At 37.6% G+C, this 26,102-nt stretch overlaps 2 protein-coding genes across 2 annotated transcripts; one reads left to right on the forward strand and one right to left on the reverse strand.

Moving 5' to 3' along the window:
* The first annotated feature begins 551 nt into the window (after positions 1–551).
* LOC131167134 (1-phosphatidylinositol-3-phosphate 5-kinase FAB1B) lies at positions 552–18,550 on the forward strand. Its single transcript, XM_058125960.1, has 11 exons — positions 552–2,533; positions 4,917–5,660; positions 7,713–7,866; positions 8,193–8,537; positions 8,922–9,821; positions 9,952–10,283; positions 11,692–11,815; positions 11,904–12,074; positions 12,565–14,109; positions 17,482–17,748; positions 17,863–18,550. Exons 1-11 carry the CDS (start codon positions 1,914–1,916, stop codon positions 18,187–18,189), a joined length of 5,529 nt encoding a protein of 1,842 aa, XP_057981943.1. The 5' UTR covers positions 552–1,913; the 3' UTR covers positions 18,190–18,550.
* A 768-nt stretch (positions 18,551–19,318) lies between these two features.
* On the reverse strand, positions 19,319–20,468 carry LOC131167135 (uncharacterized). Its single transcript, XM_058125962.1, has 3 exons — positions 20,067–20,468; positions 19,808–19,950; positions 19,319–19,708 (listed from the first exon to the last, which is right to left on the reverse strand). Exons 1-3 carry the CDS (start codon positions 20,241–20,243, stop codon positions 19,570–19,572), a joined length of 459 nt encoding a protein of 152 aa, XP_057981945.1. The 5' UTR covers positions 20,244–20,468; the 3' UTR covers positions 19,319–19,569.
* Positions 20,469–26,102: the final 5,634 nt, after the last annotated feature.

Consider the following 26,102-nt stretch of genomic DNA (forward strand, 5'->3'; position numbering starts at 1 on the left):
CTCTTAAAACAAAAAAAAAATAAAAAATAAAATTATGTAGAATATTGCTGATAAAATTATAAAACAAATATATTGTATAGTGTTTAAAAATCAAACAATGAAGTATTCCGTAGATTATATGACATTATTGTTATAGAATAAAAAAAAAAAAAAATATTATTTTACGTGGGCCGGACAGCAAAGGATACGGCTCACAACGGGGATGTGTTGAGCACGCGGCGGCCCAGCCCGAGCCGCCGATGGCCGTCGTCCGGAGGATTAATTGGGAAAACTAATAAATTTCGATTTGCGCTGTAAATAAGTAAAGAAGAGGGATTCACGTTGAGAGTCAAAACTCAAAAGAAAGAAGGAGGTCTCTATCATTGCCGAGAGAAAAAAAAAAAAAAAAAACAAAAACTAAAATGTCAAATTAGTAAGCAGCAAAAAATTCTAGAGAGAGGGAGAGGAATCAAATGAATAACTCAAAAAATTTTCAATTTAATTTCACAGAGACGTTAGATTAGATATTGATGAAAAGTAGTCTTCCATTCTCATATTTTTGCTGCAATTCCTCGTATGCGGGAAGCCACAGGTGCCTGTAGATCTCTCTCTCTCTCTCTCTCTCTCTCTCTCTCTCTCTCTCTCTCTCTCTCTACATGCAAAATTTTAATTTGGGGTATAAATTTGTGGGGGAGGAGGGATTGATGATTATGGGTACTTGAGAATCGATTTTGTAATTTGGATCAAATTTATGGGGAAGAATCGCTATCTGGGTTGGGGAACTTACCCGTCATGTCCACCTACCCCATAACTTTCGGTATATCACGGTTTCTGTCTTCGTGGCGCAAATCTGTGTGTTGCCTTTCGCCTTGACTCGAAGACTCGAAGATCCGATTGTGGTTTTGATTGAAGCTGAAGGTAATTTTGACGAGAGTTTTAGGATTTGACTCTCGGATTTTTAGTTTTTTCTATGTGTGTGGAGGATATTCTGATGACATGAACTGGTTTCGTCTTCCAGAAGATTGGGTATGGGCTGCAAAAGGGTTTATAAATATGGATAATTGTTGAATGAATTTGCTTCACAATCGTTGTTGATCTTGTGAGGGTTTTGGGGCTTTGTTTGTCGTTTATAGATAGCGCCTTATGGGTTTCGGTCTTTTGAATGAAAATCAATGGATTCCGCGTGGGAGTGATTGGCGACTGACAGATTAGAGTCGGTTTCTCGTTTATTTATTCCTTTCCTCACAGGGAAAGAAAGAAAGAAATAAATAAATAGAACCGTGTTATTTATGTTCTTTCTGCGGAGCAGTTTGGGTGGGGTGTTGCCGCTTTGAAGTCGTGGGAAATTTGGGTTCTGAGCCCTGCTTCCTTCTATTGATTTTTGTGACCGAGAGGGTTGGGGGAGTTGTCTTCATAGGTTAGAGGATTTTTGTAATTGAGCGTAGAATTGTGGGGTAAAGGTGTTCAGCACATAATTATGGATTCAAGGTTTTCAGTTGGCAGCTTCAGGAAATATAGCCCACTGCCATATTGAGGACTGGGGACTGAGGATTGGTTTGCAAAGAAAACTCATATTGGGCATTCATTAGGAAAATCAAGAGCTCCGTTAATGCGATTGGGTACTTATTTCATGAGCGTTCTTCTGTTGAACTTTGAACTCCTGGGGGTTGGATTAGGGCAGGGGCAACTGTCTGTGAAATTGCTCAGGTTTATTGCAATTGGAATTTGATGTGTTTTTTCCGTAATCATTTTTCTCCCTTTTTGGCAAATTGGTTTGGTTTGCCATCTGGTGGTTAGCTGTATAGGTAATCTCTCAAATTGTTGAGTTTGAGACCAAATCTACACTTATTAGATCAGATCATTGTTTGCTGGGATTTGGTTGTTAGAGTGGCCAATGAGCATTTCAGTATGAGGGGCAGGAGGACTCTTTGTCGATGGATGCCCCTGACAAAACATTATCTGAGCTAGTTGGCATCTTGAAATCCTGGCTCCCTTGGCGGTCTGAGCCGGCTAATGTGTCAAGGGACTTTTGGATGCCCGATCAGAGCTGCAGGGTATGCTACGATTGTGATTCTCAGTTCACAATATTTAATCGTAGGCACCATTGTCGACTCTGCGGCCGAGTTTTCTGTGCCAAGTGTACTGCAAACTCCATTCCTCCCCCATCTAGTGAGCCTAGGACGCCCCGTGAAGAGTGGGAAAAGATCCGGGTTTGTAACTATTGTTTCAAGCAATGGGAGCAAGGTGTAACTACTCTTGATAATGGGATCCAGGGTCCCCACCTGGATCTCAGTGCTTCACCATCAATTGCAAGTTTGGCCAGCACTAAATCTAGTGGTACAGCTAATAGTAGCAGTATTACTCTTGGTTCGATGCCATTCTCGGTTGGACCGTATCAACGAGTTTCTTACGGTTCTGGTCTCAGCCCACGTCAATCACCAGTGATGGAAACAGGCAAAGAGGAGCAAGGTACAGTTGCATCAGGAAGGAGCAGCCATCCTGTTCCAGAAATAGGGGATCCATCCTCCAACCAATTTGGATTTTGCATGAACAGGTTAGTTTTATCTCTCCTTCTGTTGCTACTTTCTGTTGAGTTCAATTTGAAATATTGCGCATGGGTTGCAATAAAATTTATAATCACTAATTGCATGCTGAATTTTCCTGTATTTTTGAGATGGCTCATCATAAGACAGTGTGAGCAAGGGTAATGCTCCTTACTCCTGAGCTTGTAATGTTTCTTAAGCATCTAGGGTTCTTCTACAAGTTTAAGGGTCAAGCGGGCCTCTACAAACTTGATGCTTGTTGATGGTAGGTTCCATTGCTGTTGCTCCTGTGTAATGGGATGAGAGGTTCTTGGTCAGTTTGCTAGAGTGAAAGGGGCTGAAGGGCTGCTGGGTGATAGTGTGGGCACATATTTTGAAGTCTCTGAGCATCTTCTCTTTCTGTGTAGGAACACCATCATTTTGGGGGAACTATCATTTGAGCAACCTGCATGCCTTCTCATTCCTGCAAATCATCTATTACCAATGCTTACACTAACATATGCCAAAACCTGGTTCATTATCCTCATGAGCATATTTAAGAAATACATAATTCACAAAAATTGCAGCCTTTTTATTTTAAAGAAATTTATTCATTGCCCTACTTGTTTATAATCTTGACCAAAATATAAAATTTTGTTCTCTCTTGCATTCTCTCCTCTTCAGCAGGTCTAGACTCTCCTAGTATCAGGTATAGTTTGCCATTGCGCTTCATCTTGCCTTATATCTGGTTCCCCTCTAGTAGTAATGTGCTTGCCTCAAATAACCCATGAATATATATTTGATTTATGATTACTCGAAAAACTCACCTGTTTGGAAGTTGGAATTTGGGAATACTCAGCGAATGTGCTCTATGTTTTATCATGCATTTAGTTTCGATTAAGTCCCTTGATTGAGTGGCCTAGATTACTTCATAAAAGTGTGCTCTATTGGTGGTTATTTGAAATTATTGTCAGATTTAAGAATGAATTTCTTTGCTTGCCATATTGTAGAAGTGATGGTTTAACAAACAGAGCTTATTTTAAGCATGTAAACATTTATGTTTGTTTAAGCGTACAAGTATGTCACAGATTTTAGATTACTGTTCATGGTGGGGCAGAAAGGGGAGGTTTTTGGGGAGGCATGTGCTTGTTTGGGTGTCTTCTGTGTGTTCCTCCACTTTTGCTTTGGGATAGAGTTGTGTTCCTAGCTTCTTTTTGGGGTTGTATTTTCTGGAGTTTTCTCCTCCCTATTAATGAATCTTATTTTTCTATATGAAAGAATGTTTGCCGTTATTGAAGAATATAAATACTATTCTTTCACTGTTTATAAGGGCGTACGTGTTGGGTATGATGGCTTATCCAATCAAATGTGGGGCATCAGCCTTGAGGAATAAGGCCACAGCTTTTTTCCTTCTGCGTCTTCTCTTTATGGCATGTCTGGTGCACAACCATGGTTGCCTTTCAACTAACCTTACAACTTATAATTAATAACTGACAAGCTTAATAAATTTGTAATTAGCTAATACATACCAACCCTAAAACCACACCCACACACTCTCCCCTAAGGGGAGTGTATTCTTGATATCTCCTTTTGAGAACCAAGAGATAAGCCACTTGGCCACAAGCCCATGCTCTACAAGTAAGCTTAATAATAATGGTTCCCTGGGATGTAATAAGTGTGAAAAATGTAAACATGGTATCAAAATGCTTAAATCCCTGCTTCGGAGGGGTTGTTAGCTCAAGTCAGATGTCAAAAGCATGAGGAAGGTATCTAGCATATGCCTAAATGCTTCGAAGGCCTTGCCTGAGTGCATTGCTCGAGAGTATATTTGCAACCTGTAAAATTGGATATTTCTCTTTTCTTTGTTTACTTTTTTCCTAGTATTGTGTTCTTTATGCTTGCTTTGCTCAAGTGGATGCTTATAAATTTAGCAAAGCCATGCATGTCAATGCATTGATGTCTCTCAATGTTCATATTGACAAGTTGTAGCAAGATAACCATCAATGTTCAACTTGTGAAAAAAAGGGCAGCCTGGTGCACAAAGCTTGCGCGTATATGGGGTCTGAGGAAGGGGCACACAAAGCTCCCGTGTATGCGGGGTCTGGGGAAGGGGCGGACGACAATGGGTCTATAGTATGCAGCCTTACAATGAGCCTTACTTTGCATTTTTGCAAGAGGCTGTTTTCACACCTCAAACCCATGACCTCCAGGTCACACGATAACAACCTTACCGAGGATAGCTGTGGGTGCCCTTTATTATTATTATTATTATGGTCGTTGTGGTCATCATTGTTTGTATATTCTGCTGCTACCAGGCTTTATGCAATTCTTATTAACTTGCATTATTACCTTCAATCCACATTTAGCGTGCAGTAATGTGTTACTCTTAGTTATTTATTGCTTCCATTTTTTCAGATTCAGGAGTGACGACGACGATGATGGATATGATGTTTATCGGTCAGACTCTGAAACAAGGCATTTTCCTCAGGACAATGACTACTATGGTCATGTTGAGTTTGATGAAAATGACAATGACTATGGATCACATAAGGTGCATCCTGATGGAGAAACGAATGACGCAAAGAGTTTGAGTAGCTCTCCATTACACCATAGCTTTGATTCACAGAATTTGGAAGGAATTCAACAGCTTGGCAAAAAAGATGAACATTATATTGCTGATGAGGAAGCATCTTCCTCCCTTTATGCCAGAGAGGATGTCAACGCCGAACCTGTGGATTTTGAGAACAATGGAATTCTCTGGCTTCCCCCTGAACCAGAAGATGAAGAAGATGAGAAGGAAGCTGTTCTGTTTGATGATGATGATGAGGGTGATGCTGTGGGAGAGTGGGGATATTTACGCACTTCCAGCAGTTTTGGAAGTGGAGAGTATCGCAATAGAGACAAGTCTAGTGAGGAGCATAAGAAGGCTATGAAGAATGTAGTTGATGGGCATTTCAGGGCTTTGGTTTCTCAGCTATTGCAGGTTGAGAACCTTCCTGTAGGCGAAGAAGATGACAATGAGGGTTGGTTGGAGATAATTACATCACTGTCCTGGGAGGCTGCTACACTTTTAAAGCCAGATACAAGCAAAGGTGGGGGAATGGACCCGGGTGGATATGTGAAAGTAAAATGCATAGCTTCTGGACGGCGCTGTGAAAGGTAAAAACTGCACTGTTTAAGATGATGATTTAGATGTAAGGTATCCTGCCAGCAATCCATTCATCTAGGGTACATGGCAAAAACATAAATCCCATAAAATTGAAGCTTGTGTTTAATTTGCTTCATCTGCCAACCATTAATCAATTTAGTCTATTTTGTATATGCAGTTGTGCACCTTGATATTATTGTTTAATCTGGTGAAACTAATTGTAAGCTTCGTTCAGAAATGTGACAATATGTTAGGTTATGGCCCATATCATAAATGAACACAATCTTCAGAAGTTACAATTATATTCCAGATTATCAACTGTGCCAATGAGATGCTTGGATTTCTGATTGCAAATTTATTGTGTTTTCTTTGTAAAATGATGGTTTCCTAGACTATTGCCAAGAGATTCATAGTTTGATTGCAATTATTTAGATATGAGATCCATGCTGGCATGAAATTTATTACCATTATTTTTTCAATTTTCATCAGGCTTGTTTATAATTGAGCTGTCATAATAATGTTAAGGGCTGTGGACCCCAAATAGTTGGACCCTAGCTCTTTCTTCTTATGAAGGTTTCAATCATCAAAAAGCTGGTGTTTTTAGTAGTATGGCCATATGCACTAGCATAAAGTTTCATATTTGTACTTGTTAATTGATTTGTTGCGTTGCACATATGTCATTTTGATAGGAGATATTGCTGATACTTATTTTTATGAGTCCTCAAATTTGACAGTGTTTTCTTTGATTTATTTGTGAATCAAATTAACATTCGTTGTAACATTCTGTTCCTCATAGAAAATGAGATTTATAAAGGGGGGAGAGAGAGAGAGAGAAGTGGCGAGGGGGAGTTTAGTACAAGTGACAACAAGGCAGTGATTTATCATGAGAAGGGAACAAAGAAATTTATTTGAAGAATTAAGAAAAAAATTACAGAAGAAAAGAATAACAGCATGGAGAACGGGATATCCTCCAATAAGTCAATGAAAACAACAAAATAAAAGAAAAGTATTTAAAAAACCACTCTAATGGAGCAAAGTATCTGATCTGGCTGCAAATCTTCAAGAGAAACACCCTTAAACACCAAAGAGACACGAGAAACCATTCTGCTCCATTCAAATTAGGAGATGTGCCATTCCTTAAAGATTTTGGGATTCATCTCCTACGAAATACACCATGTAATGGCAAGAACCATACATCTCCACAAAAATCTTTCCTTTTCTTTCCCCTCCCCAAGCCTCTAAAATTAACAACACAAAAAGCATCCAAAGAAGAAGGATGGATGCATTTCTCACCTAGAACTCCAAACAAGTGATTCAAAACATTCCATGAAGAAGGACAATGTGAGAACAGATGTAAATGTCTCCCCACTCCTAAAACAAAGTACACATATATCTAGTGATCCTGCCCTATTTGGTCCTCTCTTCCAAAGCAAGTCACTAGTATTGATTTTTATTCAGGACCACTGCCCAAGTAAAAGCTTTTATTTTTTGGGGAACATTAGCTTTCCAAATAAAACAATGTAAGAAGAAAGGATTAGCATTTGGAGCATTAACCAACTGAAGAAAGAAAGACTTGCGAATTTTCCCCCAAGGAGTCTAGAACCCAAATTCTTCTCTCCCTCTAAATAAGTAGGAAAAGAATATGTGACTTTGTATGCCCAGACACAAGGAACTTATCATATGATACATGATCTCTTTTTGCTCAGAAGGATGATGATAACAGTGTCTAGTTAAAATGACTTGCAGTTATATGTGTGGTTTTATAAAAAAATAAATAAATTTTAATGTTTTCATTTCTTTCATGTTTCTTTCCCCTCCCATCATCACAACTTTAGGCATCTGGAACTATGTCCATAAAACTGTAGTACAGGCATGTGACATCTCTAATTACCACGTGAGCTTCCATAACTGCCAGTTCACATCCAGTTCCAATCCTGATTTGAATTTTTATGTTATATTTTTTTGAAGTACTACTGAAGTTGCGTTTTTTTTTTCCCTGAGTTATTTTTTATAATCTTGAAGTTTCTCTGTTTTTGACAAAGACTTCATTGCATTTCTTCTAGCATGGTGGTCAAAGGAGTTGTTTGTAAGAAAAATGTGGCGCATCGGCGTATGACGTCAAAAATAGAGAAACCTCGATTGCTGATCCTTGGTGGAGCACTTGAGTACCAGCGGGTTTCAAATCACTTATCAAGTTTTGATACCCTGTTACAGCAGGTTGTGGTCCTAAACTTTTTCCTGGATTATTTTGCCATTTATACGAGTATCTATTATAGGAATATGAAGGGGAACTCTGCTTTTTCTTTTTCTGCAGCTGACTTCTTTGTTCATTATGCCTATGCATCGTGTTTTGGGTTGGCAGCTACTCAGTGCCCATTTAATACCATACATTACTCATAAAAAGAATTGATAAATAAATAAAGGAACTTAGTTTTGCATACCCAGAAGAATTTTTCTTTTACGTTTGCTCAATGTCTCTGCATGTGCTTCTGTAATTATTTCCTGTATCATTTGTTCTAATGGATTTTTATCACCTTGTGTAGGAAATGGATCATTTAAAGATGGCAGTTGCAAAAATAGATGTGCACCGTCCTGATGTCCTTTTGGTGGAGAAATCAGTTTCTCGGTTTGCACAAGAGTATCTCCTTGCAAAAGACATATCACTTGTTCTCAAAATTAAAAGGCCACTTTTAGAGCGCATAGCCCGCTGCACAGGTGCTCAAATAGTTCCTTCCATTGATCATCTCTCCCCGCAAAAGTTGGGGTATTGTGACATATTCCATGTGGAGAGGTTTTTGGAAGAGCATGGGTCTGCTGGGCAGGGTGGAAAAAAATTGGTGAAGACATTGATGTATTTTGAAGGCTGCCCAAAGCCCTTGGGTTGTACTGTAAGTCCTTATGAAACTGATAAAATTATTAAAAGTTATGTTATTGTTTATTCTATAATTTTGTGAATCAGATAAAAGTTTGGCAGGCTTTACTTTAATATGGCATGTGGACTACACTTAAATATCTCTTGTGCTGATATTCTGCACTTGAAGTTTTTAGAACAAGTTTTGTCAAGTGACTGTTAGTTTGGGATATTATTCCGGTAGGACCCATGTATAGGTGGTTGCATTTTGTGTTTTTTGAGGGGGAGTTTGTGGGGGCGGGGGGTGTCGAGTTCATAATTGTGTTAGTATTTCATTAAACTAAATGAACATCTCAACTGTCTCTGGATAGGCTTCCAATAAAAAAATTCATGTGGCTCTTTTTTCTTTTTTTGCTTCCAGATCTTACTCAGAGGTGCCAGTGGGGATGATTTAAAGAAAGTGAAGCATGTTGTCCAATATGGTGTTTTTGCAGCTTATCACTTGGCTTTGGAGACATCGTTTCTTGCTGATGAAGGAGCCTCTCTGCCTGAATTCCCATTAAATTCTCCAATAACAGTAGCACTTCCAGATAAAGCATCAAGCATTGATAGGTCAATCTCAACAATACCTGGTTTTGCCATCCCTGCTAATGACAAGTCTCAGGGTTCTCAACCTGCTGATGAACCACAGGGGTCCTATAGTGTCCCCAGTTCAGATCTAGCCACTTCGATCAGTGCTTCCTTACACAAAATGGAAGTCGCTCATCCACCTTGTTTTCCTGGTGGTCCTGGCTCTCAGCATGGGCCGTCCACTTTGAGTTTTGTTAACTCTGTTTCTTCCTCCTATATTCCTTCAGGGATAGTTGCTTCCGATTCTTACCATAATGTGCCTTGTTCTGGTGAAAAGAATAATGCTCTAGGTTCAAAGGAATCTTTGGAGGCTGAAACTGCAGCCAATTATGGTGAAACTGGCATTGGTGATCATCTCACTGCTAATGGTTTTGGGCCTTCGGAGGCATTGAGACCAAGAGCCATGGCTGGTAATGCCCAAAATGATTACAATACAATGGCTGCAAATTCACTAGGTACTTCTGATTTATCATCCTTGCAACCAAATGGTAAAAGTATAGGGGAGCCAGGCTCTTCCAAAGAAGAGTTTCCTCCATCACCTTCCGACCATCAGAGCATCTTGGTTTCCTTATCATCCCGGTGTGTGTGGAAGGGCACTGTCTGTGAAAGGTCCCATCTCTTTCGGATTAAATATTATGGTAATTTTGATAAACCTTTGGGGCGGTTTTTACGAGATCATTTATTCGACCAGGTTGGTTTTTTTTTTTTTAATGTTTTGCATGTTAATGTTCTTCTGTTTGTTTTGTTTTTGTTTTTGTTTTTTTCTCAAATAGAAACCCCATAAATGCATTTGAGACTGAAGAAGCTTATTTATTGGTCAGAGTTACCGATGTCGTTCGTGTGAGATGCCCTCAGAAGCACATGTTCATTGTTATACTCATCGACAAGGAACCCTCACAATTTCTGTTAAAAAGTTACCAGAATTTCTCTTGCCTGGTGAAAGGGAAGGAAAGATCTGGATGTGGCATAGATGCTTGCGGTGTCCACGAACTAATGGTTTTCCTCCAGCAACTCGGAGAATTGTGATGTCTGATGCTGCTTGGGGTTTATCTTTTGGGAAATTTTTGGAGCTTAGTTTTTCGAACCATGCAGCTGCGAGTAGGGTGGCAAGTTGTGGCCACTCCTTACACAGAGACTGTCTTCGATTCTATGGGTATTCTGTCAATTTCACTGAATTTTTTGCAAACAGGAAATAAATAATCTTGAAATATATTAAGCTTTGCTTCCTCTTTGGAACAGGTTCAGCATAGATGGCACCCATACTGGGCCTGGATCTTGAAAATTAATTGAGCCACTTGTATGATATTGTTGGTTGGATTTAATAAACATGCTGTTTTGGTTGTTACCAAGGCTTGTTGGTTTCTGCCATTTAATTTTTTTGAATCCTTTCTTGGTGATTGGCAAAATTGGTGAATAGTAGGGAAAATTCATAGTTATTTGCCTTTATTGTTGCAACCTACATGACATAGACCTTATTTATTTATTTGATAGAATTACATGGATCCTTCTATGTAGGAGCTTTGTCTGTGTTGGAAGCAGCACTTTGCAAGGGGATCCTACAAGCATTGACAATTCCAGTTATATTGTAAATCTTAAAAGATTTTTTTTAGACGTTGGGGTGTGCTTTTAAAGATTAATTGCACGCAAGCACACTGGCTGTCGCCAAGTTTGGTGTCTCCTTTTTTGTGGTGCCCACATGAGGACAAAAAATTATATCAACTGTCAGAAGTTCATCTCATGTTTATCTTGCTGATGGAATTCAAGCCCATCCAGTGTCAGATGGTGCTTGATCAATGCAATCAAACTTGGAACATTTTAAAAACATTTTTAAAATCTCAAAATAGAAGTAAAATTTTAATAGTGTTGATCAGTGTCCACTTATTTTCAGATGGGGTAATTTGATTAGCAGGTTAGGAAGATGACGTTCTATCTAATGGTTGAAATTAATTTTTGGAAATCACAAAAAAGGCTGGCGACACCTCAGTTTTAGTGGAGCATTAACCTCTCCCCCCCCCACCCCGCCCCCCAAAAAAAAAATCACACACACATTTCAATGATGGCTTCTACATAATCTAATCATCTTTGGCTGTTCAGTAGGAGAAAAGTAGGAGAAAATATATTAAAAAGTTTATTTGGGAGAAGCAAGACGAAGCATATGTTTGTATATTAGATGTTTGGCTATATAATTGTATTGAGTAAAAAGTTGATATGTAGATTTGTACGTTTGTTCATATGTTATTGTGCCCTTGCTAAGTAATGTCTTGTGCCTGTTTTTGAAAAAAAGGGGTTTTGCGATATTCATGCATAGATGCCTTATTATACCCATTCCTTCTGTCCATTTCCAACATCTATAAGTTGTGATGATGAGGTAGATTTCCATGTTGATTTTTATCTTTGGTGCTGGTAATTGAAAGTAAAAATGTTTGTATGTATATACCTCTGTTTTCTTTCATTCAAGTTGTATATTAATCGGACAGTCTTGATGCGCACAATGCTCTCTCTCTTTTCCCTTTCCTCACCTCTCTCTCACACATGCACACTCATTAATTTTACATCTGCAGGTTTGGGAACATGGTTGCGTGCTTCCATTATGCTTCAATTGATGTTCATTCGGTCTACCTTCCACCCCCCAAACTTGATTTCAAATATGAAAATCAGGAATGGGTGCAAAAGGAAATTAGCGAGGTGCATTGATAGAAACTGTTTATCTAAAGATGTCATTTGAAATATCTCTCTGCATGCATTCTAATTTTAAATATTTTGTTTATAACAGGTGGTTGATCGAGCAGAACTTCTATTTTCTGAGGTACTAAATGCCCTTTGTCAGATTGAAGAGAAAAAGAATGCTGCTGGACCACTTAAGAGTGGCACAAAACCATCTGAATCAAGACGCCAAATTGCAGAATTGGAAGGGATGCTACAAAAGGAGAAAGCCGAATTTGAGGCAAGGATTTGGTTTCTTATTGCTTGGAAATTTTCATTGCATTTGAGTTATGCAATTTTCATTATCAACTCAATGTTGTACTTGCTGCATTGCATTGCACATTTCTACATCATATAAGTTTATGGAGATGTATGCTAATGAATCTGAAGTTTTTACAAAATGGTTGGTTGTCTCTTTTGGGTGGATTAGAAGCGTTGAGCTGGTATGTTGAATTTTGAATTGGATAAAAAGATACTTCTATCATTTAATTGGTGGCTCATCAGTTGAACCTTTCTGATTCATCCACAAGGGTCTTGGTTGAGTGTCTATTATGCTGCAAAGCACATTCTTAACTGGGGATGTTTTCCTTGATCTTACTATATGTTTTGATGAAAACTTTTGCCTTAGCATCCAAAAATTTGAAAACAAAACAAAGATAAAATTTTTATCAAATTAAAAAGTCTTTCTAAATTTAGTTTCAGGGTTTCTGATTATTTTTGACTCACTTCAGAGAATTTTGAGCAAGGATGTGAAAAAGGGCCAGCCTGTTGATGATATTCTTGAGATTAATCGACTGCGGAGGCAGTTAGTTATCCAATCATATATGTGGGACCACTGCCTGATTTATGCAGCTAGTTCAGACAATAGCAGATTCCATGATGATCAGAGCAGCTCCAAATCAGAACACGAGGAGAAAATTTTGGCTGCTAATGAGAATGCCATTGAGACAAACATTCCCATTAAGCCAGGGAAAGGCTTTGGTAGTTGTGAGTCTCTTCTTGTGGATGCAAAGCTCAATGAAAGATATAATCAGGGAGGAGGAATGAACAGCCATGCTGACCAACCTGGCATATTCCATCAAGGAACAGATGAGGGCCAAGATCCAAATAATGAGAAGGAGCAGCCAAATCTTTCTTCTAGTGTTAACATGCCTGACCAATCTGAACCTCTGGGGTCTGGGGTAACTGTTCGTAGGGCTTTCTCTGAGGGGCAGTTCCCTGTTATGGCAAATTTATCCGACACTCTTGATGCAGCATGGACGGGTGAAAATCACCCCGGGATTGGAATACATAAGGATAACAACTGTGCATTTCCTGATTCATCTATGGCAGATTTTGCAACCACTGCAGCAGTGGCAGAAAGGTTGGATTCTGAGGACCATGCAGAAGACCAGAATGGGTCAAAGACAGCCCATTCTCTTTCACCCATGTTATCCATCAAGGGCCCTGACAATATGGAAGACTCTGTAAGCTGGCTAGGAATGCCTTTTGTAAATTTCTACCGTTCTTTAAATAAGAACATTTTAGGTAATGCTCAGAAGCTTAATACTTTTGGTGAATATAATCCTGTCTATGTCTCATCATTTCGGGATTTGGAACTCCATGGTGGGGCTAGGCTGCTTCTGCCTGTTGGTGTCAATGACACTGTCATTCCAGTCTATGATGATGAGCCCACAAGTATTATAGCCTATGCACTGGTTTCGCCAGAATATCATATTCAAATGTCTGATGAGTTGGAAAGACCCAGAGACAGTGGGGAATCTATGGCTTCATTACCATTGTATGATTCATTGAATTTTCAAATGCTGCATTCCTTTGATGAATCAACCTCTGAATCTTTTAGGAGTTTTGGGTCTACAGATGACAGCATCTTGTCCATGCCGGGTTCTCGTAGTTCGTTGGGTTTGGACCCACTTTCATATACAAAAGCTTTGCATGCCAGGGTTTTTTTTGCGGATGACGGCCCACTTGGTAAGGCGAAATATACTGTGCTATGCTACTATGCAAAGCGGTTTGAAGCCTTAAGGAGGATTTGTTGCCCTTCTGAGCTGGATTTTGTGAGATCACTTAGCCGTTGTAAGAAATGGGGGGCTCAGGGTGGCAAGAGCAATGTCTTCTTTGCTAAAACTTTGGATGATCGTTTTATCATCAAACAGGTTACAAAGACAGAGTTAGAATCATTTATAAAGTTTGCTCCTGGATATTTCAAGTATCTGTCCGAATCAATTAGCAGCGGATGTCCTACCTGCCTGGCAAAGATTCTAGGGATTTATCAGGTATTTCTTAGACCTCATCTGCTTACTCATGGGGAGTTTGATTGCCTTTATAAGTTGCCCAATCCAATTCATGGAGAGTTTGATTGACGTTATAATTTGCCCAATCCAACTTTCCAAATTGAAAAGCCAATCTGCATGCATGATCTTTTAGAATAAAGCAGACTATTAAAGGTGCCCTGGCATGCATTGGTGTCTTTTGTGGGTCTATTCTAAAAACAATTTTTAATTTGAAAAAATATAGTTGTTTTTTTACAATATTATTTTTGACTAGAATATCCATGCTTCTTAAGTTTGTTTATACAAAGACATCGTTGTAAAGACCTACCCAAAAAACTGGTGTTATTATTTTGCCTTTAGATTTCTTGTACTAAAATAACTTTGTATCCAAAATGAAAGTACATTTTCCTAAAATCAAAAGCTGTTAAACTAGAAAGCCCCATTAATTTTGCCTATGAGAATTTGCTTGTATGATTTGAGGACAAAACACGCTAAAAAATGTTTCTATAGAATTCCTGCATTCTTTCATTTTGAATCACTTCAAAACTACCAATTTAGTCTAACAAATTATGCACTCATAAAATTTTGATCGAATGACTTATTGGAAAAAAAAATGAGTACAAATCATTTTCAAAGAATTTTAGCGCTATTGTCCCAAGGCATAATAACCTGCTATGTCTGTGCATATCTTTTAAAACATTGTATCTATGTACCTATTAGAATAACCTAATATATTGATTTATACATACTATTGTGTAATAATTTAATATTAACTTTATTTGATTCTTTATGTCAATAAAAACTTTCTCATGTGATATATTCATTTTTAAATCACATAAATTTTAATATTATATCCTTGTCATATTCGCTACGCTAACATTATTTGGATGTTTCTTTGACATTCATCTTACTGTCATTGATATATTCAAGAATCATGAGAGATTTTCTTTGGTCTAGGGCTTTGGGAGAAGATAAATAATTTGGTTAGTTGGGAGGTGGTGTGTAGGTCAAAGATAGGATGGAAGGCTAAGTCGAGGGAAATTAGTGTCTTAAAACATTGTCTTAATGAGTGAATGGTTATGGTCGTTTCTTTCAGAGAAGAACTCACTTTGAAATAAAGTAATTAAAAGGAAAATTTTTCTTACAAGAAAATGGGCTGGATATTAATGTGGGTTTTAGATATTACTTTGACACATCACAATTTTACCTGCATTTTATTCCTAATACAAAATTTGGGGTGAGTAATGGGCCTCACATTCATTTACAGGAAGACCCTTGGGTGGGGGATTTGGCTTTTTTAGTGTCTTGTCTTTATTTGTTGCATAATGGGGTTGTTTCTTCCTTTCTGCTTTCAAATGGGGAGAATTTTTGGTGGGATTCCCACTCGTAGGCCTCTGAATTAAGATGGGTGGAGGAGCTATCATCTTTGTTGTGTTTGTGGGAGGGTTGCTGTCCTTCCAATAGGGAGGGTTGAGGAAGTGGGTGTTACATTTTTCTTTTAACTTTTTCTTTGCAAATCTTTCTTAGTGTTTTGATACAGGGGAACATGTTCTTTTCAATCTATCATAGTATTTGGAATGCCAAAGCTCCCTCTAAAATTAAAGCTTCATATGGGTAGTTGTTTCTAATAGAGTTAATACTAACAATCTGTGGTGGAGTTGGGGGGCAGGGGGTCTTCTAAGGCATTATCTTCGGATGTTTGTGTCCTTTGCTTCGATAGTTCTGAATCTGCCTCATTTGTTTATTTTTCTTGGAGGACACGAAACAAGCCTTTTGGTTTTATTGGGGAAAACTTGGCTTGTCCAGAGTCAGTTGAGGATACTTTTGCTATTTCTTTTTCTTATGTTTTTTAAATATAATTGACAGTTGTGGAGGGGCTATTTTGACAACTTGAACAAATGATGCATGAGTTGCAATATGGCAACCAAATTAGTAGTTAAATATTCTGGAGTTAATTTGAAACGATCTTTCCAATCTTCTGTCATGCTTTAAAAATCAGTGTTTTAAAAGGCATTTTCAATGCACACCTCGACCTTACTGTTGCTCCAAACTAGAAATCAATAGTTCAGAATTCTGGAGCTAATTTGTAATAGTCTTCCAATCCTCTGTCATTTGCTTTTAAGTCACTGTTTTAAGAGGTGTTTTCAATGCATGGCTTGAGGCACATGTTCTTGGGCCAAAACGCAGGCACAAATCCTTCACTTTTTTCTGTTAGGCGTATGTCCAAAAGAAAAGGGCACGCCTTTCACCTCCTGCCAGAAAAAAGTATATTCATAATGGGTACTTATTTTTCTGGACAGAAATATAAAATAAAATAAAAATTGTTTAGCGCTTGAAGCTCCTTTCTTTGTAAATTCTCTAGCAGAAACTCAGAAAGGGAAGAAATAAACTGCCCTCGCCCACCCTCTTCACTCTTTTGATGGTCAAACGGGCGCAGCTCTGCCACAACCTCTCTCGGCCTCCCTCTTTCTTTGGCCAGCTTCTTTGATCCCTGAACCTATGACTACTTCTATTTCAAAAAGCAGGCATGAGATGGCACCTCATATACTGATCTCAATGAGCCCTTTGCAATTCCACATTCCATTCTCTCTGAGATGACATGTGTCAGGAGAGCAATAGAGTTGAGAGAGATGAGGGCGGAAGTTTGGGTTATGAGAGATGTTTAGGACTTCCAGATGTGTCCTTATCTTATTCCTTTTTACTGACCAGATAGATAACCTATTGCTAATTTTGTTTCCTTGGATGGGGCATGTGGCTGTAGCTTTACAATTCATGGGCAAGGACAGCTGAAGTCATGTGTATTTTATGTGATTCCTAATTTGTTCAATAGAAATTTGTTATTTGTAATACACATATTTATTTTTATATATAGCTAAATTAAAATCAAATTCTCAAAATATTTGCGCCTCAATGCCTCGAGGCTTACTACTCGCCCCATTTGGAGTTAAATCCTCCCCCTTTCCCCTTCACTTTTTAAAAAACTGCTTTAAAAATACTGGTCAAATCAACCTGATTTGGTTCGGTAGTATCCTAGCTTACTGTTGACTTCAAAAGGCAGCCTTTGTTTTACATTGAGACAGCTATTTTTTTTTTTTTGGAAGGGGTGTGTGACAGCTTGAGGTTTTATTATTCTGTCACATTTCTTTCATTTTTTTGGATGTTTGAATTGTTCTTTTTATATTTTTAGAGTTTTTCTTGATAGTTTTCCAGTGTCCAAAAGATAGTGTTTGAGACCTAGACCACATTGATGCATGAAGATTCAAAAATCACACGGCCATTTTACCCCATGCTAGTCAACTACTATATTTTATAATGCACAGCACCATTGCAACCCCAGGAACTCACATATTTCTTTCTTGAACTTAATGTCGGAAGGTTACATCAAAGCATCTTAAAGGAGGAAAGGAATCAAGGATGGATGTTCTGGTTATGGAAAATCTTCTGTTTGGAAGAAATGTGACGCGGCTCTATGATCTCAAAGGATCAGCTCGGTCACGTTACAACCCAGATTCTAGTGGGAGCAACAAAGTTTTGTTGGATCAGAATCTGATTGAAGCCATGCCCACTTCTCCTATTTTCGTGGGAAACAAGGCAAAGAGGTTGTTAGAAAGAGCTGTATGGAATGATACGTCTTTTCTGGCAGTAAGTTTTGGATCTCTCTCTCTCTCTCTCTCTCTCTCCCCTGTAAATTTCATCGTTCCCTCACTAGTGTTGAATGAATGTCATCTTTCTAAATTCATTAATGTGCTCATGCAGGCAATCGATGTAATGGATTATTCATTGTTGGTTGGGGTGGATGAAGAGAAGCACGAGCTCGTTCTGGGTATCATTGATTTTATGAGGCAGTATACATGGGACAAGCATCTTGAAACATGGGTGAAGGCTTCGGGCATCCTTGGTGGGCTGAAAAACTCGTCCCCCACTGTAATCTCACCCAAGCAATACAAGAAAAGATTCAGGAAAGCCATGACTACCTATTTTTTGATGGTTCCAGATCAATGGTCTCCTCCAAATCTTATTCCAAGTAAATCCCAGTCTGATCTGTGCGAGGAAAATGCACAAGGTGGGACTGCAGTTGAGTGATGCTGCAATCCTTTATGCTTGTACATTTGAATGTGTATTTTTGCGAGCGTCCCACATCAATTTTTCCTCCACATGTTTCTTTTTTTCTTTTTGTTTTTTGTGTTTTTGATTTTTAATATTTCAATTCTTTTGAGTAGCAGTTTCATTTTGTATTGTTAAAAAAAGAAAAAAATCAATTATTATTTGTTAGAAGATGCAGGAACAAGGCTTCTTGAAAGCCAGAAAATTCACCGTCAAGGGTAGAATTAACCTCTCCATGAAGGCTTTGTACAAAGTATTTTCTCATGTATTAATCTTTGCAATATGTATATGTATTCCATTCTCATTCTTAATGTGATATTTAAGATGAAAATTTATTACATTCACCCCTTCTCATTCTTAACCGAACCCGGGCATTTTTTGGTTGTATCATGCAAAAGAGAATGGACGACGTCCAATGTTTTGAAGATTGAAATTTTGGCACTTCGAATTTAAATTTATGTAAATTTTAATAAAATGCAAACAAATTTATATTGAACGGTTTAAATTCAGCTAATGTTTGAAATTTGTGCTTTCAAACATTGCCTCCAATCCATTCATACAGGAATTGTTTTCTTGGGAAATCCTTTCATTTGCGAAATTCTTGCTAGTACTCCCAAGGACCAAGTTTCTCCCCTTTGGTGCAATTTGAAATTGATTTTTCTGGTTTTTCATAATTATTAAATCAGATTTGCCAGGTAATTTTAAAACATTTCGAAATTATAAGCTCATTTATTTATTTATTTTTAAATCAATTTATGGGACTGGGAGGACTTCAGTATTTACCTAATTTGGTTTTAACAGACCTAAAATTCGCGTTTGATGGTCATAAAACACTAACAAACTATTTAAAGATTCCTATTAATCGGAAAATGTTTCAAATTGTAATTCTTCCCAACTATAAAATAATTTTTGACTACAGCAATAATTGCATTAACAACTACAATATCGAAAAGGCCTCAAACATGTCGAAGAAAATGGCAAGTCATGAATCATTCAATTCATTATTCATACATGGTCCTCCAAAAGCCCAAACAAGTATTTTAGGTATTGATTGCTGATGACGTCTCTCTCTTTGGAGGACAATATTTCGAATGTTAAATCTGTTGTGTGCGCACCATATGCGTTGGGACTATTATTTCATAAACAGCTTACATTTACCCCTGTGATTTTTAAGAAAGAAGATACAAATTACAATGATTGATTTGTGGAATAGTACAATATTAATGCATTGAAGGAGAAAAGAGATTGCCCTATGGCACACAAAGGACAGCACTTGATGGGCACTTTCTGGTTGAAAGTAGCTTTGGGGTGTTTATACACATTAGGTGGAATACACATAAAAAGGACTATTGTCACTGATTAGCAGAATGTGCTAAAGCCATTCCAGTTGAAGTCATCTTGTGCAGCAACATCTTTCTTGTGGGAGTGCCCATTAAACTCACCACCCCCGCCAATTTGAAGCCAGCTCTTTTGAAGAAGATCAACCATCTCCACACACCTGAATTTCAATTTCCCATCACATAAGGAAAACAGATTGATCGGCACTTTCACCAGTTCGAAAATTAAGAAATTTTTTTTTGGGTTAATTTAAATTTACCTGGGATGATGATAAGATGAGGACGAAGATGAAGATGATGGAACCTGGAGGTGAAAGCGAGGACCCTCGTCGTATCCTTCGCACACGATCTCCCCACTGTCATCTCTGTAGCAGACTATGCCCCTCGACCCATCTTCAAAAACCTGCAAGCAAGCATTCACAAACAACACATTACAAATTTTAATTTTTGGCTTCTGCAAGCCAATAGAAGGAGGAATTTGGGAGATGGGTATTAATTGCTTTTAAGAAAAAAAATCACCTTGTTTGAGGAGGAAGAGTAGGACGACCTGATCTGAAGCTTAAGAGTGGTCTTCATGACAGGAAAAGGACTGCTCTGTTTTAGCATCACAGCTCGACCATTAATGTCAGGCTTCTTAATTGCACTGGATGTTTGAATTATGATGCGAGGTGGGGAGGAAGAGAACCATGCGGCCATTGATGATCTTCTCTTGATCTGGTCGAAGAAGAAGAAAGAAAGAAAGAAAGAAGACCTCTTGCAGAATATAATAATGGGTTGCTTGGAAAGTGGGTTGGGCGATGAGTTATGTGCCTAGGAAATTGAAAATTATTAAAGAAGAAAGTTAGTAGGGCGAGTAGCCAGATACAGGAGCAATTGAGTGAGGAGGGCGTCTTGTCATGTAGGTATATTTATATTTTTATATGGATGGTTAAGAAGGGGCCCTCCCAGCTTATCTTCTACCTGTAGAATGTTGATGCCGGTGACCCCTCCCCTGAGCTGATGTCTGATGACGACCATTTGTTCCATTGCTTCATATTTTATTGGTTGCATTGTCTTTTCACCATGAAGTAAGGCCACAAGGGCCATCCGCAAGCTTAAGTTTACCTTCGGCTGTGCATGTGGGTTAATGGCAGCACCGCAGCACAACTTTTCTTATTTGTATCTTTCATTTTCAGCCACAGGGCCATGGCGTCAAATAGCTCATCCTCATTTTGTAACTTACTGAAAAGGTTTTATGAAATGAAAAGCAAGACGGAACGTGTCCTCGGAGTGATGAGTGGAAAGTGGAAACTGGAAACAGAAGAGGGTTTGCTTTCACTTGCCCATTTGAAAAAACATGGTCATGCACTTGACGAGCTGCTTAATATATGCAAAGTCACATCAGTCAATCGCCCACGCGAGTCTGAGTAATAGATAATGTTTTTTTTAATAGAGAAATAGTGAAGGGAGAATCATCCACTTTTTATCATTTTATTATTATTTTATAATAAAATATAAAATAATAGTTCGTTTGTGAAAAATTTTCTCACTTATGTAATCTCGTAGTATCAATTTAAACAAATCTTATAGAATCAATTTACGAGATTTATCACGCATCAAAACCTAATTACTCTGACCATTTATATCTCGCGACTTGATTCTGTGAGATTTAAACAAATCTCACGGAACAAGTTGCGAGATTTGCCACGCGTCAAACCACGAGTGTCCTAACCATTTAAATCTCGCAATTTGATCATACGAGATTTTCTGATTAAAAAATAAATTAATATTTATATAACTTTTTAAAAAAATTAATAATAAAAAATGAAAAAAATAAATTAATGTTTCTATAATCATAAATATTTTCATAATTACCTTCTTCCATATATAATGTAAGTGCCAAAAATCTAAAATATTTTTTTTTTAAAAAAAAGACATTTTTCAACTTTTCTATATTTTGAATAATTTGAAAACAATGTGACATTTTTATAAATATTTGAAAATCAAAAAATAAAAAATAACATTATTTTCACAAGTGAATACATAATTATTTTTTAAAAACTGTAGTTCAATTATTTTAAATGAAAAATGAGCTACACTTTGTCACGAATATTTGTCACACTAGTAAAGAAAAAGTGAATATATCTATCCAATTCTATTAACAATTTAAAAAAATTATTGCAATTTCATTTGCTCCATTTTTAAAGTTGCTAACTCGACATTTTTTCATTGTAAATTTTATGTTTACCATTTAATTTATTTTTAATACTATTCAAAAAAAGAAAGAAATGAATGTTTGATTTTAAGGTTTTCCTCAGTTTATATATATATATATATATATATATATATATATATATTTTATTAGAGTATAACTGCATGTGATAGGAGGATTAATGTCACGTCCCGAACCCGCAGTGTCACGCCTCGAACCCGCAAGTGGGCCCAAGGTGTGAATTTAGTAACCTAACATATTCCTGTATCATTTAAAACATACATGATACTACACTGAATGAGGGTCCGACCCTGTGGAGTATACGTACACCTTATACACATTGACATATATATCCATACTCATCAAATACGCAGCGGAAATATTCTTTCTATACATACATCATATCATACCAGAGTCTACACGTAACTAGAATATACGTTCCCAAATACAATACATACTCCAGGTGTCTACAAAATCTTACAATGAAAACTCGATTACAAAACTCGTACTTACACAAGTATTAAACGTGGCTAACCGACACCCCCGCTTTCGGACTCTAGGATGCTAGTTTCGGTTACCCGAAGGACCTAAAAAATATTTGTACATTCGGGGTGAGACACCTCTCAGTAAGGAAAAAAACATGTTATATTAGTGTGTGGCATACGAGTGTTATTTCGGCATAAAACATAGCTTAATACAATACAATACAATATAGTTCAATACAGTTCCGGTATTTTTCACAATCCAGTTCTAATACATACGATACTCAAACATACGGTCAGTATCGTCACACTAAGCACCCAATTACCCTGCGATAAATGAAGCCTCATAGAGATAACGTTGTCAATACGAGCACTCGATAACCTGCGATAATTGAAGCCTCACAGCAACATCGTTGCCACTATGGTATAGCTCACACCCATCGGTGACCAACCGGAAAGAACATGTGATATTTCACACCCTCAGATATAAAACCAGATACTCTCGCCCACAGTAATTAGCCGAGACATGGTGTCAGCGTACGGTAATTAGCCGCCCCTAGCTGATTTACAAAATCTAGAACAATTTTGGAATTCATGTCCCTATACTTATCAGCGTATGGTAATTAGCCACCCCTAACTGTTTTTACAAAACTTGGAACAATTTTACATACAACATTTCATTCCACACTTATTTGAATATACAACAAATCATATCGTTTTTCAGTTCAAGAATACAATTTAATACAAATATGGGTACGATCATCTCAATATTACAAATTTAATACAACATACGATTTCTCCAAAAAAAAGAGATGATACCCGAAACCCCCAAATTTTCTAAAAAATTGTAACCTGAAAATCCTGTATTTTCACTTGATAGATTTTCTCAAATAAGTAACCAAAACATGCATACGATTGTAAACTACAGGTTTATCGATCCCGATTTAAAAAATAACTGATATAAACAGAATCCCCTTACCTTTTCCTGAATACCAAAATACAAACTCTATGGCTCCAAAACCACGAATGGAGACACCAAAACCTAAACAACCAAGAACCATACTTCACTACAATTCGTACTACTACATATATTCCAAAACGAAATTGAAACCAGACCCTTATCTCAGTTTTGGGTCAAAACCCAAAAATCCTTGAAATGACTTTCCGATTCACTAAAAACGTAGAGATTCCTCCCCTGATCCACGCAGTAATGTCGGATCGTTGAATCAAGCGACGAACAGTGAAAAATCAAAGAGAGAGAGAGAGAGAGAGAGAGAGAGAGAGAGAGAGAGAGAGAGAGAGAGAGAGAGAGAGAGAGAGAGAGAGAATTTTAGCTTTCTTAGTAACTAAGCATGAAGGAGGATATTTATAGCCCCTTTAACCCGACCAACCTCGTCAACGAAATGGCGCCTTCGTTGATGAATCATCCACACGTTTCGTTGACGAACCAGTTCCTTCGACGACAAACTTATTCTGATATTTTACAACACATTCAGTATCTCTTCGTCGACGAGGCTCAAAATTTCAGCAATGAAGAGTATGAAGGCCTTTGTCAACAAGAACAATGGCTTCGTCGACGAAGCTTGTAAAATTTACCTTTCTACCCTTTTGTTATTTATTCAATTTACATATCTCGGGTCGGGTTCTTACAACCTCCCCTCCTTACAAAAATTTCGTCCTCGAAATTTGTAATCTCTCATTTACCAACTCATCTACATACCCAAACACATACCTGACTCTAGGAAGAGCCAGCGGCCACCCACATCGCAGCCCCGTCCCAAATAGATACATACCCTCACTTATGGTGGAAGAATACCATGGTTACATACATACTCTGTCTCGGGAGCTCACAATATTCCAGAATTCTCCCTGAGACTAACCACACAATACTACTACGATAAAAGAGTATTACATACATACATGCATACCCATATCGACCCTGCTATCGAAACTACTACTTAGAACAACTACGTATATTTTCGACATATTTCCGTCTCTAACTCCTAAGAAGCTTCCTCAACTGTGTGATTCCGCCACAATACCTTCACTAACGGTATCTACTTGGTACGCAGTTTTTGAACTTTACTGTAATGACTCGAAGTGTAACACCCTCAAAATTCATACCATTTATATATATATCCATATCCATATCTAAGCAGCAGAAACACAAATCATGCAACCATTTACATATTTACTATGCAATACTAGAATTTTGTATATACAGACCATAGTCACACAAAAATACGCCTCCAACATCATCTACTCAAAAATACTCAGCTCTGACAAAAACTCACCCTAATACCAGGGTGATCAAACTACTTTCTATCCGCGAGCCTGATCTGCTCGCCTAGTTGGTTCACTTGAAAAATGGTAAAGTAATGGGGTGAAACAACGCTCAGTAAGTGGAAATATACTATTATTAGTGTGTGACAACTAAGTTAAAGATACTTTTAAAATAGTAACTGAATTTTAATGCATTAAATCATCTGTATGACATATCTTTCTTTCACAATTTAAAATATACTATATCATCTGTTTTTCTACTTTTCATACTGATAATATCATACTATACTCATCATATACTGTAAAACTGTATACATATACATAACTGTGCTTTATCCTTGGGACTCTGTACGTCATGATTTGACCCCTCATGGTAGGGTTGTGCGGCCCGTAGGCAGGACTTTACCTGGTCGGCCCTCTAGATAAGTCAATACGTTCTACACTACCTCAGCCCGGCCAAACTGCATACACTCCTAAGCTCGGGACTGGCTGCTACCTCATCCAACCGGCCCCTCCACCCAGTGAACTGGGGAACTGCATACTCTCTGAGCACGGTCGACGATACGCACATACTATCTGAGATATGTGGTTACACTCTATCTGTATCTAGCAACGGTACCGTGCTCTGTAAACTGTATCTATCTGTAATTTTTTCACAGGGATCTGATACTATATATACATATATACATACATACTCTTTTACTTTTTTCATTATGTTTTCCAAAATTACCATAACGTTATCTTTATGTACTGTAAATATTGTAATCTCTGTATACTGTATCTGTAACATCTTGATGCTACCTCTGTATCTCTGTCTATATACTCTATATGTTATGGTAATAGGAAACATGACATGCTATAACTTGGCATATACTATTTTGTATAAAACTGTGATATAATACTAATCTGAATAAAACTGTATACATGTATATGCATATATATATATATATATATATATATATATATATATATATACGTCTGTTTCATGAGCTACTCATATAAAAACTGTATATGCAAGTAAATTTCTCTGTATAATCTCTGTGAATGTATACCTCTATCTGTATATTCAGTATAGTATGATACATTATAAAAATTGTATACATTCTCCATCACATGAAAATCTACTTAGGATACACAAGCATTCAAACTCATAATCTGTAAAAACTGTATAACAAACTAGTATAAATATGTGTCTATGAAATCTCCAGTAACATCATTAAAATTCCTAGCATAACATATTTCCCTTACCTTAACTTTGAAAAGCCCCTGTATAATTCTGGTTCTATACCCACAGGGTTCCTAACTCAACATCCTGAAAACACAATCCCCCAGAACAAAACATCAGTATTTTCTTACCTACAACATTTCTCATAACTGAGGGAAAGACAAATATTGAATAAAATGCCTTACCCTGAGATTAGGAAGAAATCCAACCCAACTTTTCCAGCGATCAGTTTCGGCAGACTTGCAGAGAATCTCGCCAGGAACGTCGTGGTAGCCTCAGATATTCGATCCAGCGAGAAACAGACCCAGAAATGAAGAGAGAAGTGAGAGAGAGTCATAGAGAGAGAGAGAGAGAGGAGAGAGAGAGGGGCGCGA

This window comes from Malania oleifera, chromosome 10, assembly GCF_029873635.1.
Source record: "Malania oleifera isolate guangnan ecotype guangnan chromosome 10, ASM2987363v1, whole genome shotgun sequence".
In the NCBI taxonomy this organism is placed as follows: Eukaryota; Viridiplantae; Streptophyta; class Magnoliopsida; order Santalales; family Ximeniaceae; genus Malania; species Malania oleifera.

What these genes read in the sequence shown, in the direction of transcription:
- LOC131167134 (XM_058125960.1), top strand. Translation starts at nt 1,914, where the DNA reads ATGGATGCCCCTGACAAAACATTATCTGAGCTAGTTGGCATCTTGAAA. An exon ending in TCTGGACGGCGCTGTGAAAG is followed by an intron (nt 5,661 to 7,712) that starts GTAAAAACTGCA and finishes CATTTCTTCTAG; the next exon opens with CATGGTGGTCAAAGGAGTTG. An exon ending in AGATTCTAGGGATTTATCAG is followed by an intron (nt 14,110 to 17,481) that starts GTATTTCTTAGA and finishes TAATGTCGGAAG; the next exon opens with GTTACATCAAAGCATCTTAA.
- LOC131167135 (XM_058125962.1), bottom strand. Translation starts at nt 20,243, where the DNA reads ATGGCCGCATGGTTCTCTTCCTCCCCACCTCGCATCATAATTCAAACA. An exon ending in ACTCTTCCTCCTCAAACAAG is followed by an intron (nt 19,951 to 20,066) that starts GTGATTTTTTTT and finishes GCTTGCTTGCAG; the next exon opens with GTTTTTGAAGATGGGTCGAG. An exon ending in TCATCTTATCATCATCCCAG is followed by an intron (nt 19,709 to 19,807) that starts GTAAATTTAAAT and finishes ATTGAAATTCAG; the next exon opens with GTGTGTGGAGATGGTTGATC.